Here is a 13,991-nt window from a genome sequence, read left to right on the forward strand (position 1 = left end):
TGCATGTGAGACCCATATTTTTGATGACTGTGCTGAGATTTCAGTAGGTGAGACCATGTATATCAATCTTCTTAAGTCTTGGTGTCTTAAGTCTTGACAGAAGAATAAATGTATATATGAGGCGCAAGTCAAGAATTAGTTTCTTAAATCTCTTATGTGTAAATACAAACTTTGCTGAATGGATCTGGATATAATTGTGGAGGAGCTGGGAATGGGGAACAATCAGACAAATTTTTTTCCAGTGAATGGCCGGGATTTTGGGATTTCTTTACTTTAGAATTGCCAAACCACTGACAAGGAATAAAAAAAAGATCAAGCAAAATGGATCATGGAGCAATGGTCACTTCATTGATTTCACAGCGAGACAACAGCGTTACAGATCAGACAGCAGATTACTGGAATAAAATAAAATTTGTTTCTAAGATCAAATTATATGCAAATGTTATACAATAACAAAAACTCAGAACTCCTTTGCTTTAGGAAAGGCACTCGCATAACTACAAGTCATGAAATATATCCCACATTTCTGAACACAACTCCAAAAATTTTCTTCGCTTCACCAGGTTATCATTATAACTGTTGGATTGAGCAAAAGATCGTTTCTTTCCTGGATGACCCCGCTGCTCATTAAAACTTTGATGCTCTTCGCTTTCAAATTCAATTGTACTGGGATCACTATATCCTTGTGAATCATGATATGAATGTCCCAACGGTCTCTTAAATTGAGAAGGATGCGCACTAGGTACACTGCTAGCTCTAAAATCAGAGGGATCATGATGTCTGCTGGGGTGCATTTTTTTATGTTGTCCGTAATGGGTTGAAGTAACGCGCTCATCGCATATAGCAATACCATCGCCTTGCAGCCGTTGAGGAAATTTGCGCTGTCTCATCAAGCCTGGAGAAGGGACAGAAGCTGGGACGGGAAAAAATCTCTGTCCCATATGCTGTTTGAGATCGGGTCTGGATACCTGCTCAGAGTGTTCCGATCTCATACTATGAGAAAGAGGTGCCGACCTAATGGCGCGCTCATAACCGGCTTCTTGGTATTGATTTGGAGCCACTACTCTAATATTAGATGGTATTGGAAAACGCCTGCCAGTTCTACTTTCATTGCTCGTTGATATGTCTAGATTCATGCGCTTACTCTTTTTATGAGGAAGGTTGTAATTTCCATCCGCATCGAGAGCTATTTCCGAATTGGCACGGTTTCGATTAGATACCTCACTATCATCATACCCATCACTCGCGCCGGATGATCGACTGTGGATATCAGGTCCGATTTCAACCGTCTTTTGCCGGAGAGAAATCAATAATCGTTGCTGCTTTTCTATTTCCTTGCATTTGATTATGTTTTCCACCATTGCATTGTTCATTGGCGGTAAGCCGGGAGAAACACAATGTATAGCCAAATTCTGAATTATTTCCTTTGCAGACTTTGTTGGCCTCGTCATCAAATGAGACGAGTTGCTAGTACTAGAAGGCGAAGTCTTTTGAGAATCTGACGACGAATCACCGGAGGGAAATGAGCTAGACTGGCCTTGCGGTGTAATTAGAGACTTGTCAATTATCAGGCTCGGAGGACGACGCTTAACTTGACCCCCAGCCACTCCAGGATTCATTGGTGGTGACGCAGACTTCATCATTGGCACTGACGGTGATTGTACTGATTGTTGCTGTGTTTTCGCCAGGTCAGCTTCGAGGGAGTTCCTGGTATTCTCAGAGACGGTCGCAATCGCGGGACGCAGTCTGAACAAATGTGGGTCAGCCTTTACTCAAACCATGGTCATTCTCCACGTACTTGACCAACGGATCGCTCATTGCAAGCTCTCCAGAAGCAGTCGCGCCTTCAGTAGCCACATCCATAATTTGGATAAGGAAATTAACCAGGTCAGAAAAGAGCGGTAGCGGATAAGGATATAGAGACTTTTTATCGACTAGTTCGAGTATCTCAGTCGTGACTACCAACACTTGAAGCTAACGAGAGAGTCAAAAATCGCTATGCAGACAATCAGGAGAGGTGAGCAGCAACGGAGGAATAAACATGCGTAATCGCATACTAAGTAGTTCTTGAAACGTATGTGGCATCAGAGCGGCGCCTGATGCCCCTCGCCAGTTGCAGCCCCTGAATTTTGCAGATCGTACCAACCCCATTGAACAATGTCAGCAGTCGTTTGCACACTGCTGCTCTGAAGGCTATGGAAGGGTATGGTGTCCTTGTCACAACCCAGCGATCTTACCCGGGCATACTTCTACACAGTACAGGCGCTGTATTAATCACTCACGTTTGAGTGAATTCAGGTGATGCTTTTTCGAGGATGAAATAAAGGAGTCGAGCATATATTTGCACTAGCTACTGCTCATATGCGTTACGAGAGACAGAGCTGTGGCCTATCACTGCAAATTTGCCACCAATGAAACAGACTGGTTCCGCCCGCTTTCGGCAGCGGAAGATTTCCGTCAAACAACCTCTGCTTATTCTACGACAGTCTGACATATCTGATATCGATGACGAGCAGCAGCGAGAGATTCAGCAGATAGAAACCGGCGTTGAAAAGGGCGAAGAAGAGGTGTGAAAATTTGCTTGCCCTTAACCTAATATGGCTGGAATGCATACTGACTAATAAATTTGTAGGAGCATCATTTACAGGCCGCTATCAATGCGTCTCTAGCAGCCGCTGCCGGGGCTAAGGTTCAGCAAATATATATTCCTACACCTGACGCCTCAAAAGTATTCGATGGCTATTCAAAGTATTACACTCGAAAGTTCTCGGAGCCTTCGACTTACATACGATTCTCGTCAACCGTCGAAGATACAAGCGGCTGTCCATATTGCTTGGACGAAGTTGACTTCGAGTTTCTCGAAAAAATAAACTCGACAAAGCGGTCTGCCTCTCAGAAATGCTCTGAAGACATGTTTGAAACCATTATACAGCAATTTGAGAACGCAATCGCGGAACGGCAGCCTTTCCTGTCGACGGATGTGTCGCAAATCCTCCCGTTTGAAGATTTAGAAAGTGCTTTCAAAGAATTTAATCTTCCTGTTTATCTCAATTATGCGAAAATAATATACCCACATTGGAGGTCAAGACGGATAGCCCGTCACGGTAAGCCGATTATGTATACGCTTAAGTTTGAAGAAGGAGAGAAAGACGATTCGGATCCTTACGCGTGTTTCAGGCGACGCGAGTTTCGTCAAGTCCGAAAGACTAGGCGATCCGATACTCAAAGCTCTGAAAAATTGCGGCGGCTACGTGCAGAGATGGAGGCAGCTCGCACTCTTACAGAAATGGTCATGCGTAGAGAATCATTGCGCCGAGATCTATTACAACTTGAATGGGATGCGTTTAAGCAAAGAAGTATGCTGAAAGATCTCAAACGAAAACTGGGAATCAAAGGGGATGATGAAGAGCTTGTTACCAGAAAAAAGAAGCAGGCAACGGCAGACACAGCTCCCATTAGGATTTCTGTTCCAAAGGTTGCAGAAATCGATTTGATTACACTTTCTGATGTTTACAAAAAACGAGAAGGCGCAATAGAAGCTGCAATCGAGGATAAGTTAGCTAGGAGGTGTGATCAAGATGTGGGATGGGAAGATTATACTGAAGTTGTCGCTGGATGGTTAGGAATATTCGAAGACGGAATATTTTTTAGCAACAATCTTTAGTCTCATTAAGAGATGTGTACGATTATGAGTATCAGGTTGCAGTAGGGTTACGAGGCATTGTATGGTGTACAATAAACATTGAAAGTATATTGGACTAGTATATGTAGCATATCTGAGGTGGATGAAGGAGGTGACATCAATAGAGTGCAATAGACCGCTTAAACTTATTGACACTGCACCACCGTTCGACCGTTAGTATGCACCGATGGCGATAATGCGTCGTGTGAAGGAAGTGCGGCAATAGGGCAACATGACCTTGCCTATTGCGGAAGAGCGGCTTGGGACGATCGGGTAGGGGCAAATAATCACGCCGCCTGCTTCAGGTGTGCAGCCGCCATATCTGCCTTGATGGTCTCCGGTCCGCTACAGCATAGCTCGCTCACTCTTTGCAGCTTTCTACAGGCATTGTCTTTTGATTTGGTCCCTCTAGAATTATAGAACTAAACCGATCACATTGATTTTAATTGGACTACTTGTATGCTTCTTCCCTTACGCAACTTCTATAATTTTGTATTCCGCTTGCTGCGACGCAGCATTTGTTCAAATCGCTGTGGCTAACTTCGCAAGGCTCTAGATATACATTCCCTCGCTTCTTTGCTGAGCTATTACAAATATCGAAAATTTCCTGGATTTGCTGTTCACATTGCATATCGCAATTCGCTGTGCGTAATGACGACCACAATGCCTCTTCCAAATCAGCATGCAATGCGTACGCGATCCTACACGTCGAATTCAGCAGCCTTGTCTACAAATTCCCATGTGGATTCTTCTCTTAAATCGAGCGCAGTTATTCTAACCTCTGAATCTTCGTGCTTGTCAACATATTCCAATGCGTTCGGTGCATTTTTAGAACTGCACAACTCCCCAAGCAATCTAATCAACGCTTATGAAACACATCGGCGTCGTCGCAACCTCGAGAGGCGTGCACTAATCCTTGCTTCTGGTGCTATTTGTCCTGACCCGATATTGCGAGGCTTGGTTCTTGAACATCAGCCTCCAGAATTTGACCCTCGTAATTGCATTTCACTTTGGTGTAGGCCGCCACTGGCGGTTAGACAGCTGATTGCTCAAATCCAGAGTCTGCTTCTTCAGGCCGAGCCTGATGTATGGTGCATGCCTCAAAACTGTTTACATATGACGGCCTTAGAGATTGTTCACAGTAAGCCAGATTCTCACGTCGATTCCGTCGTTTTGAAGTTAAAACCGCATCTCGATCGCTTGTTGGGACCTATGCCCGCTCCAGTACTCGTCAAGCCTATTTTGAGCTACGATCAGAATGCTCTCGCTTTGAGCTTTATACCTGAAGAGGATAATCTAGATCAGAAATCTTCGTTAGGGTGGTATACGTATCAGCACTATCGTCGTGATCTATGTGACATTGTACAACGGAAAGCAGGTATAACTGTTGACAGTCGATATCATTTCCCTTCAGCTCATGTGACAATTGCACGATTCGTGAAGCCCTTGGAGGGGACGACAGATAGATGGATAAAAACCCTTGATTCTATAAACGAATGGATAGAGTCTTCTGAGAATGCTCGCAATATGCGCTGGACGGTCGGCGAAGAACGAGGGAGCGAGTGTCGAGTTGGACTGATATGGTATGGCGGAGGAAGGGCGGAAGGTATCGGAATGACGGTCGAGGAGGCCAATAATGCGCAAGATCAAACTCACACGGAGAAAATATGGCGCAACGAGCAGTTACAAGTTTATTAATATATGTGCGCATCCTCTTCTACTCAATTGTATATTGCTTCAAGGCGTTGGATAGTGCAGGTTTGTTTTTATTTTTATTATCGGTTAGTTGGAATTTTGCTTTGTACGTTTGTTTGCTCTCTGAACTTTTTTTATCGAAAAATCTTTGCAATTTCACTTGGTCGAATATAGTATTTCGTAAATCTCTAGTTATCATAAAATGCAATAAACGCGACTTTAAATATTATGAACAAATGAACAACGCATGCCTAATAATATAATACAAGCTGAGCACACCAAACCAAAAAAAACCCTTATTCCCCATCTCAAAAACCAAATAACCCAAGGTGTACGAACCGAACCTACTAAAGAAGCAAAGGTAAAGAAAGCATATATCGAGTTAAATCTAAGAACCATTAGGACAATGATAGCGGAAACAGTTCATTAGATCCACATCGGAAGCTGATCGTCCTACCAAAAGACCGAAACTAAAAACTGTGATCGCATCTATCAGAACAAAAAAACTTAGTCGCATACAGAGACGCCTGAAAAGTCTCATATTGGTATGTTTTTCTGATCATGTGGATCATTCTCCAAGTCCAGGAGGTTGGAGATACCTTGACTCTGAACTCCGGAATCGGATGAAAGACTAGCAGAGAGTTCATTTGGAGTAGTGTCACTAGTAGAGGACGTGCGTCGATTACTACTACCACTGGGGGTGGTCCATGAGTACTGCAATGGATAGGCTGTTATTCTATCTGGCGCGAACTTCTTACTTAATGGAGTGTATCTAAGAGACTCATTGACCGTGACAACGGGATAATGATAATCTCCATATTCCATGGCCTTTGCCAATTTATAAAGCTCCTCAGTTTCTGGATCCAATTGTCCGATTTCATCGACATCTTGCTGAAGGGCCTGAAGTCGATCGTCTCCCGCCGGTAAAAAAACTCTACCGCGATTGGATGGGCCAGCCATTTCCGTCAATCCATTCACTAAATTCCCAAAAAAGCTAGATCTCTGATGTGCACTGGGTTTGGGGAGCCAGTATTTGGCTGCCCCGCCATGTTGATATCTAAGGCCCTCTCTTAAGCGCGCTAATCGTGCAGAGCTATCCGGATGCTCAATGGCACCCGCAGAATCAAAAAATCGGTATTGATATTGCTCTCCACGGAAAGTGTCTTTGAAATCTTCGACGATGTCCAGTAATCCAAACGCATCTCTCAAAGCATAATAAACGGGCATCCTTGCCGAGCCAATGCTGTTGTCGACATAGTCCTTCCAACTAAATGCATACCAGTGGCCGACAGCGAAAAAGAGCATTTCGACACTCATCAGACTATTTTGCACTACATGAGCAACGTTATTTGGCGTATAATATCCGACATCTTTGATCAGGCCAAAAAGCACCAACAGAGAAAGTGCGACCCCTTGCCAATATGAGGCAAATAAAATTAACTTGATGCATAAGAATTTAGGAACAGGTCGAAATGGTTGCAATGGTGTTGCCAGACACATCCAAAAAAGTGCAAGACAATATAGAGACAAGGAAACAGAAATATTGTAAAGAATGCCGAGCCAGAAATATCCTGAGGTAAGTGAGATGTACCCTTCTTTGTAGATGCCAACGGCTTTCATGAAAAAGGTGAGAAGAGAAAATAATGGCTTCAGCCATGCATATTGCAAAACACCGCGTTTTAAAGCAAGAAAATCGTGTGGATCTGAAACGTCGATTTTTGGAAAAATTCGTCGAAAAGGAGGAAACAGATGTTCTCTCGGGGGTTGACCTGACATCATCACAATGACATTGCGCTCTCCACCAAGAAAATTCGTTAGAAGCCACAGAAACTGGTAAATAACAAAAGCTTCATAAACGTCTCGAATAGGGTCAAAAAACATTGCCAAGCGATGCGAAATCAGGCCGAACCAACAGGCAAGGGCGTAGATTGGGATCAATAGTTGAATGCGAACAACAAATCGCTGTAAAAGAGGTTTGCGATAGTTTTTGACATGCATATAAATCGATATAGACGAAGTTATAGCAGCAGAGAAAGCAAATACTCCTGTAGTTGCAATCAACCACCTATTCATCAGAATTAGAATTGCTAGCATAATATTATATTATTTACATACTGCGGTAAGTGGCCGTCTCCTGTCGCTGCGGCCATGACCGCAAAGCAATTATTCAAAATAGCGCGCTTATTCTCGCGACCGTCGAATAAACGGGGTGGTATCGTGATAGGCACCTTCGCGACAATATTCTTTACGCGACAGTCACGACAACAAATGCGATATCCGAGTTTTGTTTTGGAGTGAATCGTAGGCGTAAATACCCAAACTTTAATTAACGCGATATGAAAGGGTTTCGTATCCTGGCCCTCCAGGCTCTTCGTGACAAGACAGTTTAACATCAATACGAACTTGTCACCTCTTGCCTAGGCATATTTGCGGTTGATCCCTGCTACCAGAGCGGTTATGTACCCATCTCATAAGAATGGGCATCAACAGGAAGAAGCCTACAACCCATATGCTGGTGTGAAGCCTCCAGCTACCTCTGGATCTCTCGCCAGCCCTTTGCCGTCGCAGTCAGGTAATTCTTCTGATTCGAACAAAAAATCACAGCATGCCTCTCCCTACGCAGGCAGTCTTTATAGTAACGACTATGCACCTCATTCAGGCACTCCATCGAATCCATACGCTGCAGCTACGCAGCAAAAGCAATATTCTTATAGTAGCAGCGGTGGGAATAGCAGTAGCACCGGTAGCGGTTCTCAGCTGCCAGCTGTTCCAGCACCTCGTGTTCCGAACATCTCAACTGCTGCGTCTTCTAAATACCAGCCGATCTCCGCTTCAGGGCAATCCAATCCGTACAGTCCGCATTCGCCGTATGCTGCCACAATTGTACAGGCACGAGCACCGAAAACTGGCGCGGCAGCAGGTAATCTGAAGGAACTATCTGCTTCCTCTAACCACGCAGGCAAACCTGTGGCGGCTTCATCCTCTCCGTCGTCCCGCAGTCTATTTGTCGCTCAGAAGATGCTAACGGTGCCGCCATTGTCCTCGAGTGCATCGGTTTCGGTCTCAGGCTCGTCACCTTATGTGACCAGCAACATTAGCAAGGCGTCAGTGTCGGCTCAGTCAGTTGCAAATTCTGTCGGACACGGCAATGCAAACTCAGCTGCAACTCCACCAATTCCATTGCGTAAAGCCCGAAGTATACGAACCACGCGGTCTCATACGACAGAAACCATGGCGTCTCCGCCTGAGCTACCAGCATCTCGCGAATTCAACGTGACAGCGCCGCCTTTTGCAAAAATTATCTCGAGGACGAATAACCCGGATGACTTGAGAGATACTGTGCAACCTTCGCACCCTATTGCCAATGCTCCCCAGATGCCCAGGATAGATCGGCAGATTCATCAACCTCTGAGCTCGCAGCCGCGCTATACTGATCCTCGCGAGCCTACCCTGGAGAGCCCATACAAGGCTGCAGTACCTTCTCAACTGAAGAGCTCTACAAATGAAGATTCTGGAATTTTTAGTAACCCATCACCGAACCCTTATGTCTCTCAGTCCTTCAACAAGGAGTCACGTAAGCCAATGGACTTGACATCCGGGCCGCAGGACACAAATGGTAGGCTCATTTGCATGCTCTGTGAATCCAAATGATATAAGCTGACATGTTAAATGCAGACGTTTTAAAGTTTGTTGCAAGAGACTGGAGTGAGCTGATGAACGACGGCTGCAACTCTGTTGCCGTTGCATTGGACTTGATGGATTCCAGCTCAGTTGGTCGATCAGCAGACTATGACGACTTTAAAGATCTTTCGCTGAGATTAGAAAACATCATGCAAGTCATCTCTGAGGAGCGATATGACGATATCAATAATTCGATTTCTGCGTTTAAAGACGTTACAGCGAGCATTGAAGAGTCGGAGAACAGAGTACGCTTGATCCGGGAGTCTCTGACGCGGGCAAAACAGAACACAACTACCAAGCAAGCGCAGATGCGTGGTCTTGTGGAGCGAGCGTTTAGATACCGTGAAATGCTCGATATTCTAGAACAGATTGAGAAACTACGACAGATATCTGTAAGACTAGAGCAAAATATTGCAGACAAAAAGTACAAAGAGGCATTTGATTTACTACAAGATGGGCTTAGCATGCGAGGAAAGGATGACCTTGATAATATTGTAGCTGTGCAGTCCCTCAGGCAATACTTGAAAACTCAAGAGAAAGCTCTATCAAATGTCATGGACTGAGGAGGCTGACTGACCACGTCATTATCGATGACATCTAGAGATTTATATAGTACTTTAGTCAGTTAGCATTGCCAATGTTACAAAGAGAAGTAAATAACGATAATAAAGACAAGTAACACTTCGTAACACATTTACATCAGCTTCTCAGCTTGCGATGCTTCAGTTTCAGTACAAGACCCATTGTCTTGACATCAGCAAACACATTACCCTAGAACTAATCCTCCTTGTCAACACAGCAACATCGCCTCGTCCTGCTCCCGCACAAGCTGCTAGATCTTTATTCTACCGCTCTTCAAAGCAAAACGCGTCATTTTCAAGTGTGTTTTACCCAATTGATATCAAAAATGCCTATTCAGACTGTAAAAACTACAGTTTTTGAGGGCCAAAAGCCCGGCACCTCTGGGTTGCGCAAGAAGGTACGCTTACTTCACGCTACGCAAGACGCGACCGTAGATGCTATCTGCTTTCGTCTTGTCGTTTTCGGGATGATACCCAGGCTTCCATGACTGGTTGATGGTCGTAGACTGCTATTTTATTGGATGTATGTTTTCGCTTTGTGGGAAGTGATACTGACTGTGCCTGTTGATCCTCATAGGTTACTGTGTTCCAACAGCCTCACTACACTGAGAACTTTATCCAAGCTATCCTGCTCTCAATCCCTGAAGGTGCTGAGAATGCTACCCTTGTTATTGGGGGGGATGGACGATACTACAACAAGGAGGTTGTGCAGCTGATCGCGAAGATCAGCGCCGCAAACGGTGTATGTTTTTGTTTTGTTTAGTTTAGTTTGATTAGCTCATCTTTTGAGACCGAAGTATGATGTGCTAACTCTGAGGCTATATATAGGTTTCCAAGTTGATTATTGGTGAGAATGGAATTCTGTCTACACCTGCGGCATCTCATGTTATTCGTAAGAGGAAGGCTACCGGAGGTATTTTGTTGACTGCGTCGCATAATCCCGGTGGTCCTACCAATGATTTTGGAATCAAGTACAATCTGGCTAATGGCGGTCCAGCCCCAGAGTCAGTTACGAATAAGATATATGAGGTGACCAAAAACATCAAGTCGTATGAAATCTCTGCTCTTCCTGAAGTCGATTTGACTACTATCGGCGAGAAGACTTACGGCAATTTGACAGTTGAGATCATTGACTCCGTCGCAGATTACGTGTCGATGCTGAAAGAAATCTTTGACTTTGATTTGATCAAGTCATTCCTTGCATCCAATCCATCGTTCAAGGTTCTGTTTGACGGTTTGAGTGGCGTCACTGGTCCATACGGATCTACAATCTTTGTGAAAGAGCTTGGTCTTCCAGAGTCGAGTGTGCAGAATTGCATTCCTTTGCCAGATTTTGGTGGTGGGCACCCCGATCCCAACTTGACTTATGCACACAGCTTGGTTTCCAAAGTGGATGCTGAGAGCATTCCGTTTGGTGCCGCATCTGATGGCGATGGTGATCGTAATATGATTTATGGAGCGAATGCGTTCGTATCGCCAGGAGACTCTGTTGCTATAATAGCGCACCATGCTGATAAAATACCTTACTTTAAAGCAGGTGTACACGGACTGGCGCGTAGTATGCCTACTAGCGGCGCACTTGACTGGGTTGCGAAGGCAAAAGGATTGAGTCTGTATGAGGTGCCTACTGGCTGGAAATTTTTTACCGCTCTGTTTGATGCGAAGAAGCTGTCGATATGCGGTGAGGAGTCGTTCGGTACCGGATCTGACCACATCCGCGAGAAGGACGGCCTGTGGGCTATTGTCGCATGGCTGAACATTATTGCTGCGGTTGGTAAGGAAGATCCTGGTTCTGCGTCGATTGCTGCAATTCAGAAGGATTTCTGGCAGACCTACGGCCGTACGTTTTTTACGCGCTACGACTACGAGAATGTGGACTCTGAGGGTGCGCAAAAGGTGATTGATTCGCTCGCGGCGAAAATTGCGGATGCGACGAGTTTTATTGGCAGCAGGATTGCTGATACGACGGTGATTGAGGCAGATGACTTTTCGTACACGGACCTGGACGGATCAGTCTCTGCGCACCAAGGTCTGTTTGTGAAGTTCGCCGACGGTTCACGAATTGTTGTTCGCCTGTCAGGCACAGGCAGCTCTGGTGCGACAATTCGTCTGTATGTTGAGAAGCATGAGACGGACAAGAGCAAGATCTTTATGAACGCTCAAGAGTATCTGAAGAAGGAGGTAGGCAGCGCGGTCGAGTTTCTGCAGTTGAAAGAGTTTGTAGGCCGCGATGAGCCAGATGTGAAGACGTAAGCGCAGGCGTTGTGTATATTTATATAAATATGAGATACACGAAACTATATGTATGTGTGTATGCATCAAGCTCGGGTATATAACCGCGAGTATTGCCTACGGTTTCCGAAAAAGTACGCGGGATGTATTCAGCAAGATGGTGCGGGCAGCATTCGGGAAGCCGGGAAGCCGCGAGTGGTGTCTTCTGCGGGGCTCTATCGGGTAGTCGCTTTATCACGTGATACATGACGATCCGACGACGAAGAGGACAGAGAAGATCGCGTTTAACACGAATGCGACAGAGGCTGAATATCGCAGCTCAGTTGCAATCAACAATCGACGCAGCCAAAATAAAAGAAATAAAAGACAAAGGCCGGCCGGAAGACTGGAGAAGTATTCAAGGGCTAGGGCTGGGCGGTATTGGCTCGCGCAAACAAGGTTTTCCTTGTCCTTCGCCCGTCGTCTTTTATAAACTTATAAACCTCTCCTCGATCCGACCCAGTTCTCTTCCCCAGATTACTGCCCTACTTTCCCTTTCTGCTTGCAAAATGTCCGTCACTGATGTCCTCAAGCGCAAGTCCGGCGTCATCGTCGGCGATGACGTCCTCAACGTATGTCCGCCTCTCTCGGCCTCCTCCGCTAGCCCCGCCTTACTGACCAATATTGCCATCAACAGCTCTTCAACTACGCCCAGGAAAAGGGATTCGCTATCCCGGCCATCGTACGTCCTCATTTGGTGTCAATTGCTATTATTTGCGTTCTGCTTTTGCTCACATCTTTTTTTTGGTTCTCTAGAACGTCACTTCCTCCTCTACCGTAGTTGCGGCCCTCGAAGCTGCTCGTGACGCAAAGTCCCCCATCATCCTCCAGATGTCCCAAGGTGGTGCTGCCTACTTTGCCGGAAAGGTATCCTCACTTGTCCATCTACTTATGCTCTATCAATCCTGAATCTGACTCAAATATGACAGGGTGTCTCCAACACTGATCAGAAGGCCTCGATCGCCGGTGCCATCTCTGGTGCTCTTTACATCCGTGCTGTCGCTCCCTCCTACGGTATTCCCGTCATTCTCCACACCGGTACGCTCTGACTGATCCCATTTCTCATATATATCATTATCAAACGAGCTAACGCTTTCAGATCACTGCGCCCACAAGCTCCTTCCCTGGATGGACGGCATGCTTGATGAGGACGAGAGGTACTTCAAGGAGCACGGTGAGCCTCTCTTTTCCTCGCATATGCTTGATCTCTCTGAGGAGCCCAAAGATGAGAACATTGCGACCGTCAAGAAGTACTTTGAGCGTGTTGCTCCTATGAAGCAATGGCTCGAGATGGAAATCGGAATCACTGGAGGTGAGGAGGATGGTGTCGACAACTCTGGAGTTGACAACTCGGCTCTTTACACCCAGCCCGCTGACATTTACGATGTCTACGCTGCTCTTTCATCTGTCGCTCCTTACTTCTCCATTGCCGCCGCTTTCGGAAATGTTCACGGCGTCTACAAGCCTGGCAACGTCAAGCTCCAACCCGAACTTCTCGGGAAGCACCAGGCCTATACTAAGGAGCAGATCAAGTCTAGCTCTGATAAGCCCATCTACCTCGTTTTCCACGGTGGCTCGGGCTCTTCCAAAGAGGAGTTCTCCACCGCCATCGGCCATGGTGTCGTCAAAGTCAACCTCGACACTGATCTGCAGTACGCCTACCTTGAGGGTATCCGTGACTACATGCTCAACAAGAAGGATTATGTCTCGTCCCAGGTCGGTAACCCTGACGGTGCCGACAAGCCCAACAAGAAGTACTTCGATCCCCGTGTCTGGGTTCGCGAGGGTGAGAAGACCATGTCGGCGCGCGTCAAGATCGCTCTTGCCGACTTTGGCTCGGCTGGATCCGTTTAAATGTTCCAGCGATGAGTTTGTAGTACTGCGATCAATGTGATTTTTTTTCTTGTTCACTTGGGCTGTGTCTGTTTCGGCTTAGTGGCTTCATTGGCCCTCTGCCAGACAGCTACTTTTGTCTATTGTACTCCTTCCTCTCGTAAAAGAACGATTACAAAAAGCTGGGCTTATTTTGGTTGTATGTAGTAATAATATCAAATCCGTATAATAAAAAAGGATAGGAAAAA

At 45.7% G+C, this 13,991-nt stretch overlaps 8 protein-coding genes across 8 annotated transcripts; 6 read left to right on the forward strand and 2 right to left on the reverse strand.

The window, feature by feature from the left end:
* Positions 1-355: 355 nt before the first annotated feature.
* On the reverse strand, positions 356-2,101 carry V2V93DRAFT_372867 (uncharacterized protein). The gene is made up of 2 exons (XM_066910841.1): positions 1,925-2,101; positions 356-1,746 (listed from the first exon to the last, which is right to left on the reverse strand). Exon 2 carries the CDS (start codon positions 1,641-1,643, stop codon positions 498-500), a length of 1,146 nt encoding a protein of 381 aa, XP_066764334.1. The 5' UTR covers positions 1,644-1,746; positions 1,925-2,101; the 3' UTR covers positions 356-497.
* V2V93DRAFT_406441 (enhancer of polycomb-like-domain-containing protein) lies at positions 2,102-3,950 on the forward strand. The gene is made up of 2 exons (XM_066912668.1): positions 2,102-2,567; positions 2,633-3,950. The coding sequence occupies exons 1-2, from the start codon at positions 2,412-2,414 to the stop codon at positions 3,662-3,664; spliced, it is 1,188 nt and encodes a 395-aa protein (XP_066764335.1). The 5' UTR covers positions 2,102-2,411; the 3' UTR covers positions 3,665-3,950.
* Positions 3,951-5,606, forward strand: V2V93DRAFT_372871 (RNA ligase/cyclic nucleotide phosphodiesterase). The gene has a single exon (XM_066910842.1). The coding sequence runs from the start codon at positions 4,334-4,336 to the stop codon at positions 5,378-5,380; it is 1,047 nt and encodes a 348-aa protein (XP_066764336.1). The 5' UTR covers positions 3,951-4,333; the 3' UTR covers positions 5,381-5,606.
* On the reverse strand, positions 5,532-7,638 carry V2V93DRAFT_372875 (organic solute transporter Ostalpha-domain-containing protein). Its single transcript, XM_066910843.1, has 2 exons — positions 7,493-7,638; positions 5,532-7,442 (listed from the first exon to the last, which is right to left on the reverse strand). Exons 1-2 carry the CDS (start codon positions 7,525-7,527, stop codon positions 5,915-5,917), a joined length of 1,563 nt encoding a protein of 520 aa, XP_066764337.1. The 5' UTR covers positions 7,528-7,638; the 3' UTR covers positions 5,532-5,914.
* A 129-nt stretch (positions 7,639-7,767) lies between these two features.
* V2V93DRAFT_372879 (Sec8 exocyst complex component-specific domain-containing protein) lies at positions 7,768-9,748 on the forward strand. The gene is made up of 3 exons (XM_066910844.1): positions 7,768-7,949; positions 8,037-8,993; positions 9,053-9,748. Exons 1-3 carry the CDS (start codon positions 7,835-7,837, stop codon positions 9,619-9,621), a joined length of 1,641 nt encoding a protein of 546 aa, XP_066764338.1. The 5' UTR covers positions 7,768-7,834; the 3' UTR covers positions 9,622-9,748.
* A 113-nt stretch (positions 9,749-9,861) lies between these two features.
* On the forward strand, positions 9,862-12,370 carry V2V93DRAFT_372883 (uncharacterized protein). The gene is made up of 3 exons (XM_066910845.1): positions 9,862-10,037; positions 10,217-10,381; positions 10,468-12,370. Exons 1-3 carry the CDS (start codon positions 9,966-9,968, stop codon positions 11,890-11,892), a joined length of 1,662 nt encoding a protein of 553 aa, XP_066764339.1. The 5' UTR covers positions 9,862-9,965; the 3' UTR covers positions 11,893-12,370.
* V2V93DRAFT_47195 (uncharacterized protein) lies at positions 11,757-12,898 on the forward strand. The gene is made up of 3 exons (XM_066912711.1): positions 11,757-12,482; positions 12,548-12,592; positions 12,667-12,898. Exons 1-3 carry the CDS (start codon positions 12,117-12,119, stop codon positions 12,817-12,819), a joined length of 564 nt encoding a protein of 187 aa, XP_066764340.1. The 5' UTR covers positions 11,757-12,116; the 3' UTR covers positions 12,820-12,898.
* Positions 12,777-13,971, forward strand: V2V93DRAFT_372890 (fructose-bisphosphate aldolase). Its single transcript, XM_066910846.1, has 2 exons — positions 12,777-12,948; positions 13,010-13,971. Exon 2 carries the CDS (start codon positions 13,039-13,041, stop codon positions 13,762-13,764), a length of 726 nt encoding a protein of 241 aa, XP_066764341.1. The 5' UTR covers positions 12,777-12,948; positions 13,010-13,038; the 3' UTR covers positions 13,765-13,971.
* The last annotated feature ends 20 nt before the right edge of the window (positions 13,972-13,991 follow it).

Source organism: Kockiozyma suomiensis, assembly GCF_038497685.1.
Source record: "Kockiozyma suomiensis strain NRRL Y-17356 unplaced genomic scaffold V2V93scaffold_11, whole genome shotgun sequence".
Lineage (NCBI taxonomy): Eukaryota > Fungi > Ascomycota > Lipomycetes > Lipomycetales > Lipomycetaceae > Kockiozyma > Kockiozyma suomiensis.

Bases quoted from the DNA above. Each gene is read 5' to 3' on its own strand.
- V2V93DRAFT_372867 (XM_066910841.1), bottom strand. From the start codon at position 1,643: ATGATGAAGTCTGCGTCACCACCAATGAATCCTGGAGTGGCTGGGGGT.
- V2V93DRAFT_406441 (XM_066912668.1), top strand. From the start codon at position 2,412: ATGAAACAGACTGGTTCCGCCCGCTTTCGGCAGCGGAAGATTTCCGTC. The intron at 2,568-2,632 runs GTGTGAAAATTT...ATAAATTTGTAG, and splicing joins TTGAAAAGGGCGAAGAAGAG to GAGCATCATTTACAGGCCGC.
- V2V93DRAFT_372871 (XM_066910842.1), top strand. From the start codon at position 4,334: ATGACGACCACAATGCCTCTTCCAAATCAGCATGCAATGCGTACGCGA.
- V2V93DRAFT_372875 (XM_066910843.1), bottom strand. From the start codon at position 7,527: ATGGCCGCAGCGACAGGAGACGGCCACTTACCGCA. The intron at 7,443-7,492 runs GTATGTAAATAA...TCTGATGAATAG, and splicing joins GGAGACGGCCACTTACCGCA to GTGGTTGATTGCAACTACAG.
- V2V93DRAFT_372879 (XM_066910844.1), top strand. From the start codon at position 7,835: ATGTACCCATCTCATAAGAATGGGCATCAACAGGAAGAAGCCTACAAC. The intron at 7,950-8,036 runs GTAATTCTTCTG...CACCTCATTCAG, and splicing joins CCCTTTGCCGTCGCAGTCAG to GCACTCCATCGAATCCATAC. The intron at 8,994-9,052 runs GTAGGCTCATTT...TGTTAAATGCAG, and splicing joins CGGGCCGCAGGACACAAATG to ACGTTTTAAAGTTTGTTGCA.
- V2V93DRAFT_372883 (XM_066910845.1), top strand. From the start codon at position 9,966: ATGCCTATTCAGACTGTAAAAACTACAGTTTTTGAGGGCCAAAAGCCC. The intron at 10,038-10,216 runs GTACGCTTACTT...TGATCCTCATAG, and splicing joins CCTCTGGGTTGCGCAAGAAG to GTTACTGTGTTCCAACAGCC. The intron at 10,382-10,467 runs GTATGTTTTTGT...GGCTATATATAG, and splicing joins AGATCAGCGCCGCAAACGGT to GTTTCCAAGTTGATTATTGG.
- V2V93DRAFT_47195 (XM_066912711.1), top strand. From the start codon at position 12,117: ATGACGATCCGACGACGAAGAGGACAGAGAAGATCGCGTTTAACACGA. The intron at 12,483-12,547 runs GTATGTCCGCCT...TGCCATCAACAG, and splicing joins TCGGCGATGACGTCCTCAAC to CTCTTCAACTACGCCCAGGA. The intron at 12,593-12,666 runs GTACGTCCTCAT...TTGGTTCTCTAG, and splicing joins GATTCGCTATCCCGGCCATC to AACGTCACTTCCTCCTCTAC.
- V2V93DRAFT_372890 (XM_066910846.1), top strand. From the start codon at position 13,039: ATGGACGGCATGCTTGATGAGGACGAGAGGTACTTCAAGGAGCACGGT.